Source organism: Simochromis diagramma, unplaced genomic scaffold (assembly GCF_900408965.1).
Source record: "Simochromis diagramma unplaced genomic scaffold, fSimDia1.1 OVJJ01000773.1, whole genome shotgun sequence".
Taxonomy (NCBI): domain Eukaryota; kingdom Metazoa; phylum Chordata; class Actinopteri; order Cichliformes; family Cichlidae; genus Simochromis; species Simochromis diagramma.
In genome coordinates, this window is record NW_024386807.1 from 865,592 (window position 1) to 890,332 (window position 24,741).

At 41.0% G+C, this 24,741-nt stretch overlaps 2 protein-coding genes and 2 long non-coding RNA genes across 6 annotated transcripts in view; 2 read left to right on the plus strand and 2 right to left on the minus strand.

Annotated features, from left to right (window-relative positions):
• The window catches only part of LOC120730682 (platelet-derived growth factor receptor beta-like), a 51,338-nt gene extending 45,173 nt beyond the window's left edge, over positions 1–6,165 (minus strand). Inside the window, exons 1-5 of the mRNA XM_040027143.1 lie at positions 6,051–6,165; positions 5,555–5,698; positions 2,392–2,457; positions 2,224–2,318; positions 1,936–2,131 (exon numbers count right to left, since the gene is read on the minus strand). Coding sequence (XP_039883077.1) covers positions 1,936–2,131; positions 2,224–2,318; positions 2,392–2,457; positions 5,555–5,651 — 454 coding nt within the window. The 5' untranslated portion in view covers positions 5,652–5,698; positions 6,051–6,165. The remainder of the gene's footprint in view (positions 1–1,935; positions 2,132–2,223; positions 2,319–2,391; positions 2,458–5,554; positions 5,699–6,050) is intronic.
• LOC120730688 lies at positions 5,627–9,144 on the plus strand. Of its 2 annotated transcripts, none has more exons than XR_005695176.1 (5): positions 5,627–5,806; positions 6,125–6,850; positions 6,939–7,031; positions 8,692–8,920; positions 9,007–9,144. It is a non-coding gene; the product is annotated as an uncharacterized LOC120730688 (long non-coding RNA). The 2 variants fall into 2 exon arrangements; XR_005695175.1 differs by having other exon boundaries at positions 5,627–5,781.
• Positions 9,145–14,823: 5,679 nt separating this feature from the next.
• Positions 14,824–16,547, minus strand: LOC120730687. Its single transcript, XR_005695174.1, has 3 exons — positions 16,199–16,547; positions 15,726–15,881; positions 14,824–15,306 (listed from the first exon to the last, which is right to left on the minus strand). It is a non-coding gene; the product is annotated as an uncharacterized LOC120730687 (long non-coding RNA).
• Positions 16,548–16,781: 234 nt separating this feature from the next.
• Positions 16,782–23,991, plus strand: LOC120730686 (gap junction Cx32.2 protein-like). Of its 2 annotated transcripts, none has more exons than XM_040027149.1 (2): positions 16,782–17,291; positions 21,949–23,991. In XM_040027149.1, the coding sequence occupies exon 2, from the start codon at positions 21,958–21,960 to the stop codon at positions 22,825–22,827; it is 870 nt and encodes a 289-aa protein (XP_039883083.1). In that variant the 5' UTR covers positions 16,782–17,291; positions 21,949–21,957; the 3' UTR covers positions 22,828–23,991. The 2 variants fall into 2 exon arrangements, with proteins under 2 accessions (XP_039883083.1, XP_039883082.1); XM_040027148.1 differs by lacking the exon at positions 16,782–17,291 and adding an exon at positions 18,588–21,461.
• Positions 23,992–24,741: the final 750 nt, after the last annotated feature.

A 24,741-nucleotide genomic window follows, 5' to 3' on the forward strand; every position in this document is an offset into this window, starting at 1 on the left:
TTGATACCATATTTCTAAGCTTTTCAGGGCTGAGTACAATAACCTCAGTTTGATCTGAATTAAGAAGCAGAAAGTTAGCGGCCATCCAGGTCTTTATGTCTTTAAGACATTCCTGCAGTTTAACTCATTGGTGTGTGTTATCTGGCTTCATGGACAGATAGAGCTGGGTGTCATCTGCATAGCAGTGTAAATGTATGCTATGTCTTCTAATGATGCTGCCTAAGGGAAGCATGTATAATGTAAACAGAATTGGTCCTAGCACTGAACCCTGTGCAACTCCATAATTAAACTTGTGTGAAGTGTGTGAAGAAGACTCTCCATTTACATGCACAAACTGGAGTCTATTAGATAGATATGATACAAACCACTGCAGCGCAGTACCTGTAATACCTACAGCATGTTCTAATCGCTCTAATAGTATATTATGGTCGACAGTATCGAACGCTGCACTGAGGTCTAGCAGGACAAGCACAGAGATGAGTCCAGTGTCAGAGGCCATAAGAAGATCATTTGTAACCTTCACTAAAGCTGTTTCTGTGCTGTGATGAGCTCTGAAACCTGACTGAAACTCTTCAAATAAGCCATTCCTCTGCAGATGATCTGTTAGCTGTTTGACAACTACTCTTTCAAGGATGTTTGATATGAAAGGAAGGTCGTATTTATTTTACCCTACTCAAATTCAATTTATGATACATTTTATTTTGAAAGATTTAAAAAGGTTATTTAAAATGCTTTTTTAAAGAACCATTTGAAGGACCTTTTTAAAAATGGTCCTTTGAAAAACCATTAAAGGTGCCCTAAAGAACCATTTCTTGATGGTTCTTTGGGGCACCTTTAACCCTTTAGAGCCGGTCGGAGCGGACACGCTCCATTTTGCGTAACTATTTTTAAATCCCGGTAGCTCTGCAACCACGTAAGCTAGCGCAATAATTTTTTTTGCATATGAAACCGGAGGAGTTGTACTTACATCTGATGCCATCAGCTTGTCCTAGGTCACAGTTTCCTTCCACATATAGCTTTGCAAAAACTGCATAAAAAGCACTTGCAGCAACAAAAACATAATATTCCAGAAACACGCTTTGCCGATCCGATCAGCTGTTCGTAACACTTCCTACGTCCATCAGCGTGAACTATCACATGACCGCATGACCTGGCCGAAACCGGAAGTGACGTCATTTTGCGGAAATGTAGTTTTTTTTTTACCATCAGGGCCTTATGAGCCTATACTTGTGTTTTTAAAAGTTATGTTTGACTTTATGACTTTCTGTGTCGTGTCTGGGATGCTGAGGACTCATATTGCACTGCTGGAAATATTTTATTTTGATGCATATGCTGTTATTTTGCAAATTTGCACTATAATATATTTTTTCGTTTTTCCTGTAGTATATGAAAATTGGTGTATCTCAAAAATAAAACTATGTAGACACTTAAAATAATTGCCTTTGGTGGGAAACTAGTTTGTGCAACTTTTTTGTATTTACAGTTTTGAGGGATAAGCCTCTTAAATTTCTCTAACTAGAAATATATGTTAAAAAATCAAAAACGATTTTCAATTTTTTTGTAGTTTATTGCACTTTTTTGCAATTTATGTAATTACTATGCACTTAATGCAGACATATTATTAAAATTTGGGCTATAATGGTTGTATTGATGTATAGCAACTTGAAATGCTCCAAAAAATGGCTCCACAGCATGTAAAAATATAATATAAGCTCTGGCAGACTTGGTTCTATGGTAGGTCTTAAAGGGTTAAAGGTTCTTCAATGAACCACTGAAAGAAATGGTTCTTCAAAGAACCATTGTTTGAGCGGTTCTTTGTGGCACCAAAAAAGGTTCTTCTATGGCATCAGGCTAAAGAACCACTTTTGGTTCCAGTTGGCACCTTTATTTTTCTGACACAAACAACAGGAGGAACACACGTTGGAAGATGGTTACCTTGTCCAGGTATAAAGACATCAACATTTCTGCTCTGATCAGATGATGGCTCCTCACAGGTGTATCTCCCAGAATTCCTCCATGTGATGTTAAAGAGATGCAGGATGCTCATGGAGCCTCGATTGTCCAAGAGGACCCCATCTACTGGCGGGTCCTGAGGAAAATGCCACTTCACCTCACTCCACCCCAAACACTCCTGAGGAGAAGAAAAGATACCTGAGAGAGAGGTACCGGAAGACATCTGAAGACAGAGACAGGTAGGTGTAGAGACAGACAAGTGTTACTGACCACTGTGTAATTGGAGTTAGAGGGGACCAGAACTTCAGAGGCGGATGGCAGCAGCTCCAGAGAAACCGCCCCTTCAGGATGAACTAGGAATACACCTACACACAGAGACAGGTAGACATTCAGGTGTCACCTCTAAAATCCTATTGATGCTTTTACGTTATTACTCACCCAAGAGAAACCCCAACAGGCTGATATTTCCTGTTCCCCTGATGGATGCCATCATGGCTGCCAACCCTGAGCAGTGACAGGTGGAGGAGAGGTTTCAAAATAAAAGTCTAACATCATTAAAACACAAAATGGACTTCCTGTGAAGCTCTGATATTTGGTGGAAGCTTTAAAAAAATGCAAATAGTTGAATGTAATAAGTGTTGGATGCTGCAGGCTGTGTACAAATACTGTAGTAATGATTGTCTGCTATTACTGCTCTATATTCCAGAGAGATGTGTTTACTGCATGTCAGTGGCAGCTGGAGACTGCAGAAATAATAAACTCAATGAAGTTACTTTGAAGGGAGGCGTCTAAGAAGCTTCATTAAAGTTTAACAAGTTTATTTAAACCGTAGCAGTCTGGACTTTTTTCATTCCCTGCATTCAGTCGGCGTCTGTTAAATCTGTCGAGGTGACTGATGCTTCAAACAGACGTGAACACATTCCTGTGTGTGTGTGCATGTGTTTTCACACAAAGCAGCCACTCACAGCCATCCCTAGGGACTTCAGCCAATCAGAGCCCTGGTTGATGGAGAGAGAATGAGGAATGCCAGCTGACCACCGAAGAAGAAAATAAACAGCGAGGTATTTCCTGTGGGCAGCAGAGAGGAGAGCAAGCCTCATCTCAGGGTTTAGCCAATCACAGCTCTGAAGCTCTGTGCCCTGACTAATGCTCAGCAGGTGATGTCACCAGTCAGCTGCCGAGTCTTCCTCTTCACCCCTACCTCCACTGTCACAGAGTGTCAAATTTGAGCGTCCAGATTGGTGGCTTCAGTCTCTCTTGTGATGTCACCAATGGAAGTTTTAAAGGGCTTTTTATTAACTCTCTGAAGGCTGAAGAGAGAGGAATGCCTCAAATGTGTGCTTGAGTAAAATTTGCTTTGAAGTACTGATCTTGTGATCAGGTTACTGACCAACAGAAGACACTCTTTTACAGCTGCTAAGTTAAAAGATCACACCATTGTTTTTCCAGCCTGCCGTGTGTGTGTTGTGACTGCTGTGTGTGTTTGGTTCAAACTGACTGTGCAGCACAAAGCTGATCTCAGATCGAATCACCAACATGTTCATCGGCCGACGTTCTTCCAACTGTGTTTTTGGATTTTTGTCTAGTTCGTGCTCAGTAAAAATCACCTTTAAGCAGCTCTGATCAGAAATATGAGCAGCTACAAGACATCGATCGGCAAAGTAGGAGACAGCGAATCTGACTATGGTGATCTATTTAAGTAGTATTCCAGATAGGTAATCATACACCTGTTCATCAACACTGAATATTCTACATGTAATCATTTCATATCCTGTCACACTCACCTACTCTACAGGTGTGCCACCTGCCTGTCACTGCTCCATACTAACGCTGTGATCGGTCACCTCAGACCTGTAGCACACAGCACACACACACTGTAACACAATTAAACTGATCAAACTGCAAACCATGAGATTTATTGTTGGTCAAGTCGATGCATTTGAATGATCAGCATGGCAAACATAAAAACAGAAATCTAACGAGAAGCAGGTGAGGCCCAACAGCAACCAACCACAGTTCAGATAATGCACAGAAAAAATAACCGGATATATGCTCGTGTATGATGTTATTACCACACAATAAGTTTGATCAGAATATTTCTGACACTTAAAGTATTACAAACACCAAACATGTAAGGAACCAAACTGGATGGTCAGGTAGGGCTGTTGGATCTGAAAAGTTGATTTTCATAGATTAGACTTTCATCAATAATTCTTCAGTCTGTGCTTTTAAAATGTTTTGAAACAAGTTCAAACTCATAAAAACAGTAAATCTAATAAAAATGAGAATTAGTTCACCAAACCAGTTAAAAACACGCAAACTGAGCAAATACACCAAACCTACAAATGGAAACATCCTACGAGAAGGTTCAAAATATGTTTACACTCATATATGCCTCTCTTCAGCGTCTTATTCACTTCAATTCTTCATGATGAAGAAGAGAACATATGAATATTCTGACTCTGTGGTGACACACAGCAGGCTCTCCCTGAGCCTGGTTCTGTCAGAGGTTTCTCACTGTTAAAAAGGGAGTTTTTCCTTCCCACTATCGCCAATGGTGTTGGTTACGTTACTTGAAAATAATAATTAGTTACTATTAGTGATTACTTCTCCAAGAAATTAATCCAGTTACTTTACTGATCACTTATTTTCAAAAGTAATTAGTTACTTTATTACTTAGTTACTTGTTAAAAACATGGTACACAACCTGAATATGTAATAAAGCAATAGGCCTTTCTGCTCAATTCTATTTTTTTCTGCATAATCCATCATATAAAATGACGCTTGTATGTCATTGTCAGCTGCCTGAGACACAGGTTTGAAGATGTGAGGTTTAATTAGAGGGAGGATCAGCTGTGGTTCTGTGGTTGCTCAGTTTTTGAAGATGTTCTGAAGCTGAGACATGAAGAGGAACCTGCTGCCCAATCAGAGCTCCCACTGTGAGGAGATGTCAGAGTTCAGGAGGAACGTCTCTTACTGAGCCCAGTTTTATTTATCTGATTTTAATCTGTCAGTTTAACCCCAGTTTCACTGGCAGTAAAATACCTTTATAGAATGGTAAATGGCCTGTATTTGTATAGCACTTTACATAGTCCCTAAGGACCCCAAAGCACTTTATACATTCAGTCATCCACCCATTCACACACTGGTGATGGCAAGGTACATTGTAGCCACAGGTGCCCTGGGGCGCACTGACAGAGGCGAGGCTGCCGGACACTGGCACCACCGGGCCCTCTGACCACCACCAGTAGGCAACGGGTGAAGTGTCTTGCCCAAGGACACAACAACCGAGACTGTCCAAGCAGGGGCTCAAACCGGCAACCTTCTGATTACAAGGTGAACTCACAACTCGGATGGCGCCACGATCGCCCACAATCACTCAGTAACCTCCAGGCCGACAGGTTAATCAGATGTTCTGAACTGGTCGTAGGTGTGAATCTCTCTGTGGCAGCATTGTGATACCTGTGACAAGTGTGATAGGCTGCAGGCAGCCAATGAGCACTCAGGACGGACGGATGTGTGGGCAGTATTTCCTGTCTCTGTGTGGTGCTCCTTTGTTTGATTTTCATGCAATAAATGTGAAAAAAAGACAGACTTGTACCCGCAGCGGGGACTCTGACTTTTCTTTGGTGATGCAGAGGATGTGAGGAGTTCCTGCACGCTGGAAGTTCCGCCCCCTCACTGGCCTTCAGCCTCATGATTGCTGCACAAGCTTCCCTCCATCACTGATCTGTTCAGCAACAAACTGCAGGAGGAATACCACATTCAGGTGCCGATACTCAGCTGAGATTCACCTGACCCACTGCTATGTGCACCAATGCAGTGAAGGTATTGCACACAGCACTTACTCACAGTACGTACTCCCAGTGCTCACAGTCTTTACTCTCAGTACTCAGAGTACTTATTCACAGTACTCACACTATGTACTCACAGCTTTTACTCGGAGCACTACTTAGAGTAGTTAAAGTATTTACTTGCAGTATTTACTCACAGCAGTATTTCAGTATTTCTAGTACATGTAGTACTTGTACATAGCAATACTGTGTGGAATCTAATCAGGATTCAGAGAAAGAAAAGAGAGTAGAGTTGGTTCAAACCTTCTGAAGCTGCTCCTTTTCCTTCTCTTCTTCTTCTTCTTTTCACTGTTTGTGTCTCCTCTTCTTCTCTTCAGTTCATTCCAGACGAACGACGAATGGAAACCAACAGACTGATTCACAGTGAGAGAGGGAGACATAAGGCCAGAGTGGAGAGAGAGAGAGTCTGCAGTACTGAGGGAAGAAAACGGGTGAGAGACACAGACGCACATAGAGAGAGAGCGAGAGAGAGAAAGAGCATCTGTTTTCAATCTGTCTCTCTGCCCTCCCCCCTTCTTTGACAGGAAATGAACCGAGTCCAACACACACACACACACTCACACACACACACATACTGAAACACACATACAAAAAAGTCAGTTTTCTGTTTTACAGTCAGACTTACTGCTTTGTGTGTGTGTGTGTGTATGTGTGTGCGTGTGTGTCAGTATGTGTATGTGTGTGTTTGTGTTTTGTAGTAGACTTTATTAAACAGAGTGCTATGTGAGAGAGTCAGCTTACTGACTGATCAGTAATAATTGTCAGGGTCCTGGGTCTGAGTGACCCAGGGTCCCTGAGCAGTTTTGGACTTGTCTTGTATTGTATGTATATTTGGTATTGCTGTCCCTCTTCTCCCTGTTTGCGGGTGTGTGTATGTGTTTCTGCAGGCTACTTCAGGCCTGGTGAGTGTGGCTCTGCTGGCGGACTGGCTACATCCGAAGCTCCTGCAACACCCCCTGTTGTTGATCAGGGCTCGTCGGGGGAGCTATTTAGGAGAGTGTTGGAGCTCCCACCGGCGCAGGATCATTACGTTAGACTCCCAAGTCAGTGTGTGTGTGTTTAGGAAGTGCAGATCGTGTGTGTGCCCACGGGGGTCAGTGTTTAACGGCTGCCTCTATTGTTTTCCTACAGGAGGAACGTGAAGCGGAAGGGCAGCACGCACAGGGTGCGCTGGTGGGCAGCTCTGAACACCACATCCAGAACACCCTGGATTTTGTTGAGAAGGTGAGAGATGTCATTATGGAGGCAGATGAAACCATGGTCTCGTACGACGTTACATCTCTCTTCACTTGCATCCCAGTCACAGAGGCGTTGGAGGTAGTCCGTAAGAGATTACAGGATGACACCAACCTCAGCAACAGGACTGCTCTCAGCATCGACCAAGTGTGTTTAAACTGTGTCTTAATTCCACCTACTTCACATACAAGGGTCAGTTCTACAGGCAGAAACATGGGTGTGCCATGGGCTCCCCAGTTTCACCTATCGTGGCCAATTTGTACATGGAAGAAGTGGGAAAGAGGGCTTTGCTATCCTACCCTAGAACACCGCCAAGCCATTGGTTCAGATATGTGGATGACACCTGGGTGAAAATCAAATCTCAGGACGTACCACATTTCACAGATCACATTAACTCGGTGGACTGACACATCAACTTCACCAGGGAGGATATGAAAAGTGGCAGGTTAGCCTTCTTAGACTGTGAGATTTCCATCAGTAATGGGGGACGTGTACCGTCAGCTTTTAGATGTCAGGACGCTACAACACAGAGCGAACACCATCCCCACTGACACAGCGGACAGGGAGGCAGAAGAACAGCACATCAAGAAGGCCCTGAGTAAATGTGGTTATCCCAGCTGGACTTTTGGCAAAGCGGGAAAGGCTCCTAAAGAAAGCTCCAGCTGATCCAGGAGAGAAAGACAACCGCTGCCCAAGCGAAAACCTGTAGTGATCCTGTATGTGTCAGGAGTATCAGAGCAGTTGAGAGGCATTTTTTCTAAACACCGGGTCTCTGTTGCTTTTAAACCCCAAAAACACGCTGCCCCAAAAATTGGTCCACCCCAAGGATCGGGTCCCCTGACACAAACAGAGTAACATAGTGTACGCTGTTATGTGCCAGGAGGATTGCCAGGATTTATACATCGGGGAAACCAAACAACCTCTGGTGAAGCGGATGGCACAACACAGAAGAGCTACCTCGTCAGGCCACGACTCTGCGGTCTATTTACACCTACAGGCCAGTGGACACTCTTTCAATGATGAGGATGTTCACATCCTGGACAGGGAGGAACGCTGGTTTGAGCGCGGAGTCAAGGAGGCCATTTACGTGAAAAAGGGAAAGACCATCTCTGAATCGATGAGGGGGCCTAAGGGTACATCTTTCGCCATCTTATAATGCTGTGATTGCAGCCGTTCCCCAACTCTCTGTGAATGGTACTCATGGTTGTTGATCAATGGTCATGAGAATTTGCATAATTATGATTAAGGAACTGACCTCCCAGCCCATTGTTCCCTCAGTGGGCTGGTTTCAGTCATTATGCAAATGTACTGTTTATAAGATTTGTGGAAACCTGCAGTCAGCTGAGACTGAAGAAGTCACTTGGATGAGTGACGAAACGTTTCTCCCACATAATGTCATATGCTGTGGGAGTGTCTGGTCGGGTGTGGTCCAGGTTCCTGTTGTCCGTCCCCTGGGGTGGAGTTGGCCAGCTCATCACCTGCTTCCAATTTCCGGGGCTCCATCTAGAGGGTTTTTAAGCCAGCACTGCCTGCTACTCCTTGCCAGTTCGTCCTGCTACCACCCGTGGTAAACTTGGCCTCCTCTGTGCTCAGACTCTGTGTGCCTGGATCGTGGGTTAATGTGTCCTCCGTCTCCTGTATTCTCCAGATTCATCACCCGTCGTACACACCAGCAGTGCTGGTTCTGTTTCCGTCCTGTTCTCCCGTCTGCCCAGAACCCGAGGACCACACACTCATCTTCTCCTCAGCCTGCCCTCCAGCCCGTACTTCAACTTCCCTGGACACCTTGGAACCTGGACCAGCCTCCCCACACTCTCAACCATCCCTGGAACGCTCCCACGGCAACCCCTTCCCCGCCTAATAGCCGGTGTTTTCAAGTAAGCCCAAGACTCTCCACTAGTACCACTCACCTCTGCCCTTTAATTGTTTCCCATTCAGTAAAACCCTTCTCCTGTGTTTGCAGAAGTTCCCGCCCGTGTTCTCCCTGTGTTCTACGTCCGTTTCTCCGCCCTCGGGCCTCCCTCAGTTCCTGCGAATGATTTCTGTTAGACCCAGTCTTGTTTAAGTTCCTTTTCCTTTCAATAAATTGTACATAGTTCGAGCAATTGAGTCTGCTCTTGAGTCCACTGCATCCTTGTTTGTGGCACATAAAGCTACGTCCAGATGAACAGAATCAACTTTTGGAGATGTCAACATAGTTGTTTCTTTGCAGGCAGGTAGATAGCCTTTGGGCCAAGACACTGAAGAAGCTCTTTCCTTCTACGTTCAGCAGACTGATCTGACGAAACTGGCTGATGGATGAGGAGTTCTTGTCCTTAGGGATCAGAATACCTCCTGCTCTCCGCCAAGCCTTTGGAATCGCTCCTTTCTGCCACGCTACCTTAACATACAGGGTCTTAAATAATCAGGCCCCATCTTATCTTAATGACCTTGTAGTACCATATCACCCTATTAGAGCACTTCGCTTTCGCTCTGCAGGCCTACTTGTTGTTCCTAGAGTATTTAAAAGTAGAATGGGAGGGAGAGCCTTCAGTTTTCAGGCCCCTCTTCTGTGGAACCTGCTTCCAGTTTGGATTCGGGAGACAGACACTATCTCTACTTTCAAGATTAGGCTTAAAACTTTCCTTTTTGCTAAAGCATATAGTTAGGGCTGGACCAGGTGACCCTGAATCCTCCCTTAGTTATGCTGCAATAGACGTAGGCTGCCGGGGGATTCCCATGATGCATTGAGTTTTTCCTTTCCAGTCACCTTTCTCACTCACTATGTATTAACAGACCTCTCTGCATTGAATCATATCTGTTATTAACCTCTGTCTCTCTTCCACAGCATGTCTTTTATCCTGTCTTCCTTCTCTCACCCCAACCAATCGCAGCAGATGGCCGCCCCTCCCTGAGCCTGGTTCTGCCGGAGGTTTCTTCCTGTTAAAAGGGAGTTTTTCCTTCCCACTGTTGCCAAAGTGCTTGCTCATAGGGGGTCATATGATTGTTGGGTTTTTCTCTGTATCTATGAAGCGCCTTGAGGCGACTTATGTTGTGATTTGGCGCTATATAAATAAAATTGAATTGAATTGAATTGAATTGAATCAGCTTCCACGGGTATTTGAGAACTTGTGGGGTGTTTTTATAGAGCCTATATGAGATGCCATTAGGTCCTGGGGCCGATGCTGCTCTTGCCTGCTTCTCTACCTTCTCCACTTCACTCCATGTAAGTGGTCTTATGTCCATTTGGTGTTCAGGTGCCTGGATAGGCAGCATATCACTCGGAATGGTGACTGGCTCATGCCTCTAATCATCAGCGTAAGTTTTCCTCAGTTGATCTCCCATGTCTTTTATGGGCATTTTGAGGCACCCACTCTTCTCTTCAGTAAATAGACTCTTAACAAAAGTTGTATGGGTTGCTGTAGAAAAGGGTCCTTGTCCGTTCTTTCTTCTTACGTTGTCGTCTGAGGTGTTCTGCTCTTTGGAGCTTTGTAAGTTGTTGCTTTATTTTCTCCTGCAGGGCAATGAGTCCCTCCCTTTCTGTCTCATAGCCCCCCCTCCATTGTTTCCTCAGTTGTCTTCTGTCTTTCACTAATCTATCAATTTCCCGCTGAATCTGATCTTTCCTACTTTCCATCTTCCTTTCCCTTGCTGGTAGTGGTTTGGCTAGACTCAGTGTTGGAAGATTCTGTTGGCTGTTTCTGGATGAGCTCTGGACTGGAACGCAGTGTTGATTGTGGCTGGCTAACATCTATACACAAATGTGTTCCTAGCTGTTGGTGGCTAAACTCCAAACTAGGGGCTAATATTAAATGGCCGGGCCCTGAGCTAGAATCTAATATTGAGTGTGGCTGGCTAAGCTCTAGACTGGGAACTGCTACTGGTTGGATTTGACTGAGTTCCGATCTGGAGACTATGGGGGACTCTGTATGACAATGAACTTCGAAAAGGGTGCTGATATCCTGAGGACTGTGGGGATTCTCCTGCCTCTGGACTTCAATCGACTGATTTGACTTCTTAAAAAGTATGTGTCAATGCGAGGCCCCTTTCTCAGCTCACTGAGGCACTTCTTCCTGCCTTGGTGGATTTTAAGGACCATGTCAGTAGCTAGTTTTGACCAGCCACAAATGCAGTTCTGCAGCTTCTTTCCTACCATCATTGATGGTCCATTATTAGCAATGCTGGTTGATCTATTCATCGTTGGTACCGTTCCGTGGTTCGTTGCCATTAAATCTGTCCAGAAAGGGTCTTCTTCCGCCCCTGATCTTGCAGACCCTAGGGGTATCTTCTCTTTTGAGATTTCTGTAGCATTAATGGATGCACCCAGGTTCGCTAAAAAGGGAAAACCCTAAGATGACAAAGCAACAAGGTGATATATACCATTTTTTAAATTGTGTTGATAGGCCACGTAAAACCAGCGTCATGATAAACAATATATACGTGGTGTTTTTTCCTGAATAGCTTCATCACATTTACTGTTTAAGGACAGCGCTAGCAAACACTCTCCGCTTATGACCAAAAAATAAAAAAGCAACACAAAAATCAGCCCTTTTGTGTTGGTGGAAAAATACACCATGTCGACCAATCAAAAAATGATATGGCAACATGACATTTTGCTGTTAAGGAAGAGGGGGAAGTTAGGAGTGACGGTGTTTGTGTGTGTGTGTGAGAGAGAGATAAAGTAGGAAATACAGCAGAAAAAGAGAGAGAGCGAGTTTTGAGATGTGAGAGATTTGTGACATTTAGCATGTGTGCCATTAATGTGTTGTCTTGTGTAGTTGGTGTGTAGTGTTGTGGATAGTTTTGTGTTGTGTGTCAGAACAATGAGGTAACTGCTGTCTCCAGGTATCAGGCTCTGATGTTCTCCTTTTTAGGGGACAGAATCTTTTTTGTTGTTGGAGTGGCACAAATAATTTGTGTGGCATCTTATTGAATGCAGAACACCTGATTGTTCTGTAAATAGTTTTAAATGGTTATAAAAAAAAGGGTAAAAGGTAAATGGCTGCAAATAACTTTGTCAATTTTAAAATCATTTGCACAGGTTTTGCAAACAATTTATATTTACATTTAAAGTTATGAAATATGATTCAATAAACACGTCTGTGATTGTTACAGTAAAAATATCACTTTTCCTACTCGGATTTTATGTTTTTTGTCTGATTTTAGATCAACTGTGTTAATACAGTATGTCAAAATGAAAACATAACTCTAAATTCAGACACGTGGGGTTGTGCTGAAAAGGATTATAACAAACAAGGCAAAGTAAATAGTTTTTAAAAGTGACATGTAGAGGAAACATCAAAAGTAGTTAAAAATGGCCAATTATACCCTGGACCCCAGAGGGTTAAACTTTTTTTTAAAGTAATGCAATAGTTACTTTTCAAGCAATTAATTACTTTTAGAAACTTGCAACTCAGTTACTAACTCAGTTACTCTTTTTAAGAAGTAACTATAATTAATTACTTTTTCAAAGTAACTTACCCAACACTGCTCCTGAGACGGTTAACTCTGGTTTTAAGAAGATTAAGGACTGCTGTTTGTCTGCATCTGCTCACTCTGAACAGAGAGCTGATTTCTCTAAGACCGTTTTCATTGAGCCTGCCCCTCTGCCTGTTAGTGTTCCAGCCCCTCTTCCACCACAACCACCATTCTCGCCAGAAGCTCAGTCATCTTCTTCATGACCAGCTCCATTCTCACCTCAACCATCACTTTACTCGCCTTTAGTAGCCCAGCCATTATCCCTGCCACCAGCTCCACTTTCATCACAACTCTCCATCTCCGGCTTCACTGTTACCTTGGAGTTGTACTGTTCACAGAACAGGCAAGCCCTCACATGCTCCCGTGCCATGTCCTTCAAGTATGGGTGCCACCAATGACAGAGATTTCTCTCCATCTGGGTCACACCCACATGCCCTAGGCCATTAGCCGCTCTTAAAATCCTCTCTGCCAGACCTGCCGTAAGGACTGGTCTCCCGTTGGGTCCTCTCCATATTTCCTCCACTTTTCTGGCCCCCCTTTCTCTCCATACTGATTTCTATTCCAGTGGGGCCTTCTCCTGCTATGTAATAATGTCCTACTTCTCCAATCCAGGATTCTTCTCATTCTCCATACCCATACTCACCATCTGTTTCACTCCCGTGTATCCGGCCACCTTCTTCGCCACCTAATTGGCTACTCTGTTTCCTCTTGCCAACCATGTGTCTGAATCATCGTGATCTTTGCATTTGATAATTGCCACCTCCAAAGGTCCTTTTAGAGCTTCTTCCAGCTCATTTATTTCCTTTTCATGCTTGATCGGCTGTTGTGCTGAAGTTCGAAATCCAGCCAATTTCCACTGGCCCAGTTCCACATGTGGAGCCCCGAACACATATGCTGAGTTTGTGTAGATGTTCACTCTTTTCCCTTTCCCCAATTTCAGGGCCTCAATTACAGCTTTAAGCTCAGCACACTGAGCAGACTGCTGGGCCCACAATACTCCCTCTTTTTCAGTCACCCGTCTCCCATTTTCTTCCCTCACTACTACATAAGTTGCATTCAGTCCCTCTTTCGCATCCCTAAAACAGCAGCCATCTGTGAAGAGGTCCTCCGCCCCCTCCAATGGCTCTGCTTTAAGGTCTCGTCTAGTCTTTTCTTCCTTCCAGACCACCTGGGCGCAGAGATGTGGTTCTCTGGATCTCATTTGGTCTGCCATATTGATTCCTTCATGCGTGAATATCAAATTTCGGGCTTCCAAGACATTGCTGAGTCTCTGCAGTCTCAACTAGGTCATAGTAAAGGCCAGTGAATTCACATATGCCACCACGCTGTGTGTGGTTAACACTCTCAGCGGGTGCCCCCTCACAATATGAGTGACCCTTCGGATAGCTTTAGCTACTCCTGCCGCATGTTGTGTGCATGTATTTTTCTTCCTTGCACTGAAAAAAATAATCAGTGGGATAAACATAAAAAAATTATTGTAATCGGTTGCACGAAATTAAGTTATGTTTGGTTAACCTTAGTTTTTTATGTTATACCTGCACACATTTTTCTGGTAACACGAACATGACTTTTTTATGTTGTTGTTATGTTTTTCATTCCGGTCAAATATTTATAGAAACCACTTGTTTATCAGACATGAACTTTTTGTGTTAATTGTATTGGACTACTATATGTTATATTGACAAGATTATTTTATGGTAAGCTTATTCTATTTTATAACAAATTTCTAATATATAATATATAATCTAATATATAATTGAGTGTTCAATAAATAAAACTAAATTAAGGCTGATCTTACTGTATGTACTGTACACTTTCTCTTCAATCAAAGAAATAAGCAAAACATTTTTGAACAATGACCTGTATTTTTGAAAATACTACACATTTGTAACAATGGACTTTCAGTTCAGGCTTCCAAAATATACATGAGTCATATTTGTACAATGCATCTCTTGAAAAACATTCCACAACATTCCTCAAAGTTATCTGCTGTAACCTGAATTCAACATTGTGGGGCCTTATGACATTGCGCTTATGTAAAAAATAGTTTTTTAAATGTAAGAGCCATAAGGTAATATGGCAACAGGGGTGTAATTATTAAAATGACACAAAGAAGAGACTTAAAATAACATTATAACCCACAGGCACACAACCAAGAGACCTAAACTGATTAGTATTGGCTTGCTTCTATTACTAAACATCACAATCACTAATACTAGACGATGCAATCTGTTTGTGGTGCACCTTGGGAAAAAAATTGCAAACTGGTGAAATTGGTGCAAGGCACCATTTCCATTGAGAAAAATGGACATTCAAAGTTTGATTTTTTTTTTTAAAGAGCCATGGCTTGAAAAGTGAAAACTGCAGTAATAAAGGCCCCAAGTTGAAAAGTGCCAGAAAAATAAGTTTCACTATGTACTGCAACTTTACCAGTGCTGGCTTAAAAGAAAGGACGGTACATATTCGAAGAGGTAAACATGTTGTTCCCACATCATAACTGGAAAACTGTTCAATCGTACAGTCTGGTCCTGAAAACCTGGGCCTTCTTTGAAAGGCTGTTCCTTTTGAGCTCCATAACCAGTTTCTATAATACCTCGAAGGTATACTGTTCCAGTGGGTAAGTGTACATTAGTCCAAACAGCATTGCAGCTGCTAGGGTATAGTTATCCAAATCCTGCCAGACTCTCTGGCCTTCAAGGACTATCCCGATGTCCTCAAGGCTGCCATTGGCATCTCTTGACTTTATGATGTAAATTCCCATGGTTGTTTCCTTATTAGATCGTTGGATAATGGCTTCATCTGTGGCCTAGTAAATGCAGAATTCCAAAATTTAATTAAACAGAACACTGGTCAAAGAACATTATACCAAATCTTATTTTAATCTGTGTCACTATTCCAAAAAATGTTAACATTAACACATTAGGTGAAAAAAAATGGATTCATTACAGCATGTGATTTGAGTCCTCAGAATGCTCAAAAAGGTAATGCATGAAGTGAAATCTCCATGCAAAGAAGCAGAATACTGTCAGAGCATAGAAAGGTGTTCAACTATGAACTCCACACATAGTTCTAATGCAGGTAAAAGAAAAAAAAACAAAAAACAAAAAACGCACCCATGGTAAATTGTGAAAATCCCAGGTGATTCCTGGCATAGAGTGACAAGCAGCATTTTGTTAAAATTATTATTTTCCCTAAAGTGTATACAGAAATTAATTTTTTTCTTACCTGGGCCGTGGGCTCCAGAATGTTCTGAAGTCTTCTTCCTATTTGTCCTCCTCGCCTTTTGAAGACCTTTATTAGTTTGTCAGATAGCACATCTATCTGCGAGAGTAATCTGGACTACAGTGGCATGGTGGTAATGCGCTTAAACTCTGCATTTATCTAAAAAGAAAAGTTGTCACATAAAAATGCTGTCAAAATCTCAAATCTCACAAGGTTACATCCACACAAAGTTGTTATTTTTTGTCATATTACTATTTATTAACTATGGGTCCCATGTTGCTGAGCAGTTCCATAGTTGCCCTTACTTCCATACCACCCAAAGCCTGTTTGCAACCACAGCAGTTGCCTCCTTCTGGCCATTTTGCAGTTCTGCCAAATGACCCAGAAACTACATCTATTATTTTCATATACACATCAAGGTCTTTCATTAATACTTAGTTAAATTAGTTAATTTGACCTTTCACTATCGTATTTACCTTCAAGTGTAAAACTCCAGATGGTAGTAGATTTTCCAAAGCGAGAGACAAAAATGGCGGACAGTGCAGCCGATTTTTCCTTTCCAGGGGGCGGAGCTTGAGGATAAAACACGACTAACTTGTTTCTTTTCAACATGATTTGTTCTAAAAGAATGAATATTCTTAAAGAATATGTGAAAATTAAAAGACAAAAATATGTTTAGATGTGAAATTTAAATTAGTCATGCTGGATATATGAAGTAATTCTATGCAAATTCAACAACCACCCTATTGCATTTTTTCAGTGTGGGTCGCAGTGGTGGAAAATAGAGTTGTCTGGCTTTAATACCTTCTCCTCTCTTGGTAGTGGATCATTTGTCTCCTTGGGTCACTTCTTCTATGGTGAGTTAGATTGCTTCACTTCCTTGAAACATTTTTTCAGACTTCAGGGTGATGAATCATCAGATTACTCCCTGGTAAGAAGCGCCCACCCACACTCACTAGCAAAATGAGACATGTGTTGAATTGGAAGCAAGAATTTCAGCATTTTCCTACTAGTGGGGTTAGTGAGCTAGTTGGTGCTAATTTAATAGGGACATACTGTACTTTACTACACCATAAACATATTAACACTCACAGTGTAAGTGACTTTGAAAGTTTTTAGTGGGGCACCTGATTTAAAATTTATAATTTAATGCAAACCGAGTGACATCCCAATTACATCTCACTTAGGACACATGATTCGAAGTCTCTTTTGTGCCAACAAATATCTCAGCATGTTTCTTTTTCAAGTACCCAACTATACCCCAAATCTACAATGTGGACATTGGGAAATTATGATTTAGAGTGTGAGTTGATAGAAAAATGGTGTTGTTTTATAATTATCAGCGCTTCCTTTATAGAAACTGATTCAATGGGAGGTGATGAAATTTGTCATGAGATTCATGATGCTGTGATCAGCAGTTTGTACATGTCTGTTTAAGTCAGACCAAACCCACAGGCCTCAGACAGGAAGTAGAGTGTCTTCCTGGTCAGTTAAGTTTGATTTTCATCTGCCTCCACTCTGGTTCTTGGATGAGCTCATGGCAGAGATCTCTTAATATCTGAATTATAGGTGAGTACATTTTTTGTTCCCACATCCTTGACTTAAAACACCTGTTCATTACTGTAAAATAATGTTGAATTAAACTTTTCAGTTTCTTTAAGACAAATAGGTCTCAGTTCCTGTTTAACATCTTTGCACATTTTTGATGACGCAGATCTATTCAGAGATTTGCTACATCCCTATTTAATGCACTGTTTTCAAAGCTGTAGTTTTGGGTAATGGACCTGTTAAACTTTAAACTTAATCAAACATTAAAGTAAAAGATTCTTTTCTGTCTCAATTCTGTATCATCCAAACAAGTCATAATACCTACCGGACCCACTCTGAGTCTTATTCTGAGTTTTCTTTTTCTAACTGTAACCAAATGTTTTCTAATGCACCACTTCTTGGGTTTCTTTCTACAATAATTTAAAGTCTCTTCTTATGAAGTAAAGTTTATTGAAATAGCGTGAGTAATTTAAAGAAATACATTCATTTCTTATATAATTTCAATTGAAAAAGTACAGGGTCTCTACAGTAGCCTTTAATGCTTGGATGAGAAGCGGTAACCAAAACGTTTGTTTGGACTAGTGCTTGCATTATATTCATATATTTCTTTTCTCTTTTTTTTAAACATAAAATTAACAAGTCACATTAGATAGTAACAGATATTAATAAAATATTAGATAAAGAATTCATTAATTTCAATGTTTTTTTTCTTTATATTTACAATACAGCAAAAAATACAGTATAATTACTGACACAGTACACTGCACTTGCTCCCAATTTTGTTCCATTACATTTCTCGTGTCTGTGTTTACCAGATTATATGTGCAACTTATTTTCCCCATTCAACAGTAGCAGACTTTATGCTTTGATTATATTTTTTTAATGACAATTATATTTATATAGTACTATATTACATCAAAACTGTATGTGGTTAGCACAGAAAATAAAGAAACACAAAAAGTAAGTTTACAATCCCTTAAGGCAGTGAAAAACATCAGAATGAAACAAAAACAGAACAGAACAAAAAAACGTATTGTAGGCCTGTGTAAATAAAAAGGTTTTTGAATGTCCACAATCCCTGAATGGTAAATGGCCTGTATTTGTATAGCACTTCACTTAGTCCCTAAGGACCCCAAAGCGTTTTACACTACATTCAGTCATCCACCCATTCACACACATTCACACACTGGTGATGGCAGCTACATTGTAGCCACAGCCACCCTGGGGCGCACTGACAGAGGCGAAGCTGCCGGACACTGGCACCACCAGGCCCTCTTGACCACCACCAGTAGGCAACGGGTGAAGTGTCTTGCCCAAGGACACAACAACCGAGACTGTTGGAGCTGGGGCTCGAACCGGCAACCTTCCGATTACAAGACGAACTGCCAACTCTTGAGCCACGATCGCCCGAAAACAACTTGGAAGCATACTTTTTTCTGATTCTGGTAGCAGTTCAAAGATCTCAAGCTTATTAGTTTGTGAAGAGATTTTAGATCATCAGAGAAAAGTGAGGACAAACAACTATCTGTCATATTCATAAGAATGGTGGAATATAGTGTTATTCTTTATGACAGCACCAAGTCGGAGCATGTAAATGTTAAACAGTAATGGACCAAGGACAGACCCTTGAGGAACCCCTGAATAAAGTTTTATTTTTTCAAATCTAAAACTGATGACTGAAAAATGAACACTTCCACCCTTTGGATACGATGTGAGCCAATCACCACATAGAACCACTAGAAACCACGTAGAATCACTAGTGATCAATCTTTGCTCACTAGTGATTCTATGTGGTTTTTCTTGAAGTGGTGTGGTTACCTCACATTTAAAGGAGGCAGGGAAAATGTCTGACTTTAGGAAGATGTTAAACTTCTTTTAGATCTTCAGATTATTATCAGTAGTATTAAAAGCAGTAGTAGTATTAATAGTTTATCAGGGATTAATCGATTATCAGTGAATAAAATAAAAGCAGAATTAGACTGGTTATTGTTTACCAGTTGGGAGATGTAGGATTGTCTGGCTGATTTGTTTTTCAGTGTTACAGCAGTAGATTTTTTTATAGACTATAAAATTGGTTTGTAAATTGTGGATTGCATACATTAATAGATTTTTACAGGAGCGATGTGGTCAATAGTTTGATAAATTGCATGAAAGTTGTCCATCATTTAATCACATAATAACAGAACAAGTAATGTGCAATTTGAAAAAGGTTCACTATTTTCTTTCAAACAGCCATATCACAGTCTAACAGGAGGATATAAGATAAGATAAAACTTTATTAATCCCTCGGGTGGGTTCCTCTGGGAAATTCAGATATATAGTACTTGTTATGGGTGGGATGGGGGGTTCATGAGGCGCAGCCCCAAAAGCAGACTTGGGAGAGAAAACGAAGTATAACAAAGGCGAGCTCTTTATTTAAGGCTGATATCCAAGCAGAAAAACAAGGCAAGGCAAACTGAGGCAAAAGACTGAACTGAAACCTAAACTGGGATCAACTAAAGCTAAACATGTAAACTATGACATGAACATGGCCTGAACAGGATCATGCAAAACTATGACATGAGGTAAGCAAACAAGAGCATGACCATGATGTCATGATCCTGGGTCGTTTGATCCAGCGTTTTGAATTTTAATGTATTTTGACGTTTATGGTTTATTTTTAAGTTCTTCAGGTTATCTAAGTTCATTTCTATTATGCTTGGGTTGCCGTTATAGTTTGTTTTTTCTGAGATTCCCCTCATGTCTTCACCCCTGTGATTACGTCTCAAGTCTGACAAGACAAATTACACAGAGGAGAAGAAAAGTCTAATAACTAAGGAGACATAGTAAACAAAGTAAAATAAAATTTAGTAAAAATATAGTAAGACAGCAGGAATAACGTCAACACTTTATAATGTCAAAAACTTTATGTTAAAACAAGTGACTTATGACAAGGAAATCACAAAGGAAATACAGTGGTCCCTCGCTATATCGCGGTTCGCCCGCCTAGCTGTTTCGTGGATTCTTTTTGTGTGCAATTTTGCATGCTTTTTTTTTTTTGTACAGCACATTGTGTGCTGCGTCCTGATCGGCTGTACACCAAGCTAAGCACTAAGCTTGTCAAATTTACATAAATCTTCGATCGCTAGCAGTGTGACTCTGAAGTTCTGTACTGTATGTTTGTAGGTTTTCTCTCCAAGAAACACATCAATGTTGATGAAACTCTACTCCCATGTTCAGATCCTGAAAACAGGGTTTGATATTTGATTTCATTCTATAATACTAGACATATTGTTGTATGAAGGTTTGAACTTTGACAGTGTATAAAATAAAAGAGAAAAGTGTTAAAATGTTCATGCGTGTTTGAAAAAAGTGTATAAAGTGTGTAGTGAGGGGTTTTGCAGCCTTAAAACATATATAATAATTGTAAAAACAAAAGCTGGCTACTTTGTGGATTTCATTGCGGGTCATTTTTGGAACATAAGTCCCGCGATAAAAATGAGGGATCACTCTAATAAAAGTTTATGACGATCATAATTTTTCTGAACATCACAAAAATATATTTCATAACTTGTTAATAATCAATTATCATATGACCACAAAATATGATCACTAATAATATGCCAATAGCATCGGGTGATGACTATAGGTGTTAAGACTGAAATTAAAATGATGGAACAATAATTCATAATGCTGTGCTGTTGCCATTTTAAGGAAAAAAAAATTTTTTAGACCAAAATGTCTTTTTAAACAGCTGTTTTTGTGTGGTTGTGTGTTTGTAAGAAAATCTGTTGTCACGGTTCTGGGTCAGTATTGACCCAGCATTCTTAGTTCTGGTCTATTTTTGAATGAACGTTTTGTTTCTCTGGTATTTTGTTGATGATGATGATTATTATTGTTTGAGTTCTATGTGTTATATTCGGTATGCCTGCTTATGAGTCTACGTCTGTGTCTCTGTCTGTCGTGTGCTTCCTGTTTTATTTTGTAGGTCTGTGTCCCATGTCAGTGCGTTCAGCTTTGTGCTCTCCCTGTCTCATCAGTGTAATCAGTGTCAGCCGTGTCTCCCAGCTGTTTCCTCTTCGCTCCGTTCACCTCTTGTATTTAGTGTCTGTGTCTTCCCCTACTCGGTGTCGCGTCGTTAACGTCTGTTCATCCTCTTACCTTCTCCATGCTGTGTGTTTGTCATGTTCCAGTTCTCCAGCACCACTGTTTGTAAGTTTTTGTTCAGTTTTGTGAGTCATAGTTTATAGTCATAGCTCATGGTTTTGAAGTCTAAGGTGTTGTCATTTAGACCCAGAGTGGCTGCTGTGTGAAGATGCACCTGATTCTCAGAGTCAGGTGCATGCTGAGCATGCTGAGTTAGACATTGTGTAAGCCTTTGTAAGTTGATTCAGATTCTTTTTGAATGAAACTTTATTAGGTATTGTTTGTCTAAAAAATAAACATTTGCTTAAAATGACCACAGCACACCATTATCATTATTCAGTCATTTAAATTTCCATCTCACATTATATATATATATATATATATATATCACACACACACAGAAAAAGAGAAACAAATTAGAAGAACATATTGCAAATTGTTTGGTCTGAGTAGAGTGAGTGTGATGAGGGATAGTCAGACCATGGCTCAGACTGGTGGGTGGGATAGTGATTTAAGTGTACTAACTGTGTTTTTCCTCCATATATCAAATTAGTTTTCAGCCATGGGAGACTGGTCTTACCTGCTGACACTGCTACACAAGGTCCAATCTCATTCAACTATAGTGGGCAAGATCTGGATGAGCGTCCTCTTCCTGTTCCGGATCTTTGTCCTAGGTGCTGCTGCAGACAATGTTTGGGCAGATGAAGTGTCAGAGTTCTACTGTGACACTCAGGAACCAGGATGTGAACATGCTTGCTACAACTGGAAGTTTCCAATATCCTTTGTACATTACTGGGTCCTGCAGATCACCTTTGTGTCAACTCCTACCCTTGTCTTTCTGGGATATGCTGTACACATAATTCATAAAGAGAAAAAAATGATGGAACAGCTGCAGGATGGTGTTGATGGAACTAAATTAAAGAAACGTAAATATACGGATGATCGTGGAAAGGTGAAGTTAAAAGGGACACTCTTTTGCACGTATGTGACACAGCTCTTTTTAAAGATCTTCCTGGAAGTTGGATTTAGTGTGAGCCAGTTTTTTATCTTTGGTTCTCCATTCATTCACTTAAAGTTCCACTGTAAAATGTCTCCTTGCGCCGAAATGGCTGGTGCCCAGTGTATGGTCTCCCGTCCCACAGAGAAAACGATCTTTATCTTTTTTATGCTTGCAGTTTCAGGCATTTCAGTACTCCTGAATATAATGGAGATCATTTACTTGTGCTGTACAAGGAGAAGAGATAACAGGAAACAGTTTTTATGTGAACAGCATGAACTCAGTTCACAGTACCAGCCATTCAGTGGAGCTGGCCAAAACACAAATTGCCCACATGGAGGAGTTCCATTGTTCACTCCGCCAGCTCGTGCTAAGACGGGACTCAGCGCTAATGAGAACCACAGTGATTCCATCGTTAAAGAGAAGGATACCTGACAGAAAGGATCTCTGAGTAATTATACATAATCATTTGACAGAATCTGCTCTTATTGAACTTTTTGTAACTAACTTTAAACATAAGAGCCTTGTATGATGATTAGCAATATGAATTATTTCTGTTATGCATTGTTCAGAAATCAGTCTTTTTTTAATCCACTTTAAAAATATTTAACAATCATTAATAAAAAACTGATTATCATTCCACACTCTTCTTTGTACATTGACACTGGGCAGGATAGCCTATATTCCTGAAAGAAGGAAAAAGAATGTGGCTTAATTGCACAAGGCTGCTGATGTTCACTCCTCAGAGTTCCAACTCGAAATAAGTTCCCAGCTGACTCCACATCCCTTTATACCCTTCCCTCTTTTCAAACTTGTATTAACCCTATCTGTGTAAACTATTTTTAAGATTCCCTGCATATTTCAATTTAAACATCGTAAAATCTATTGTTTTTAATATGTAAGCCTTTTAACTGTATTTGTTTTGTGTAAAATATTTTTTGGTGTAAATAAAATGTTTTTAATATTGTACCATATTATAAGCCTTTTTGAACAGAGTGATGTTGATGGGTTAGGAAGAAAGAAAATGGAGGCTCTGTTGCCGAAGGAAACTGGGCACCAATGCACGGGCCATCCTTGCTCCTGACTCAAGGACCGATGTCCCACACTTGCTGCCCTGGAAAACGGGTTTCTTTCACATCCTGAGTCTGAAGTACAGGGAGAGAGGGAAAGAGAGAGAGAGAGAGAGAGGGTTGAGTTTGGGGTCTAGGGTCATCCCAGCAAAGGGTAAAAGGTGGTTAGGGGAAATCAAATTTGGGAGTCTCAATGCACAGGCCATACCTGTGCCCATCTGACGTGTCCAAGTCTCCTGCAGCAGGCCCCAAAAGATTTTTTTTTAAAAATATTTTTCATTGAGCGTCAAGAATGTAATACAAAGATATACATGTAACGAAGACACAATGCTCCTTTTTATATGTGTACACAACCCCAAGAACATATTGGAGGGTTAGGATTTGAGAAAGGACTGGGGCCCCAGCAATGCTGGAGACCCACAAGTGCACGGTCCTTCGTGGAACGGGGGATGGTGCCCCCACCAACATAATTGTTCAAAAAATTGCCCATCACGGGGGCAATTTTCTCAGCAAGCTGGCGACCTGAGATGCACGGGCCATCAATGGGGCTGGGTGGTGGTGTCCCTGCCCTGATTCAAAAAATTGCCCTCTTAGTATCACTGGGTCGTTCGCGACGTTTCGGCATGTTTTTGCCTTCTTCAGGCCGACCCAGTGTGTCTTGTCTTTGTCTTTCTGTTTTCTGTTTGCCTCCCTTGGCCTTTTATACTTTTGTTAGCTCCTCCCACTTGTGTTTTTAGTTGAAAAATTGTGTCTTAGTTTTTGTAAAACATTCCTTTGCTTTTACTTATTTTCTCCTTTTTCCTTTGACTTATTTTCCTTGTCTTACTGTCCTTAACTTCTTTTTCTCTGTTTTTCTTTGATATCTTTATTTTTCTTAGGGTTAGGGGGTTAGGGTTGAAGAAAAGAACCTGTCCCTCCCGAAGGAGGAACAGGGCGTGCACGGGCCATCAACCCCGATGGTCCGCAGCCTCACATCCCTCTACCTCCATAATTGTGCTTTAAATTTGAAAGGTAAGTATTTCTTTTTCAGGTTTTGTCATTTCCCGTGTCCGTTATTTTGGTTTTCAATTTTCAAAGGTAAGTATATTTCTGTTTTTACAGGTTCTCATCTTTTGTGTACGTTACTTTGGTTTGTTTTCAATAAAAAATTTTCAATTCCAATTTGTTTTCTGTGTGGTTTTTTAATTTAGTTTTAAATTATCTCTGATTTGAGCTTTTAAGGAAAATCAAAAAAACATGAATCAAAACATGAAATAAAATCCCCCAAAATAACAAACTA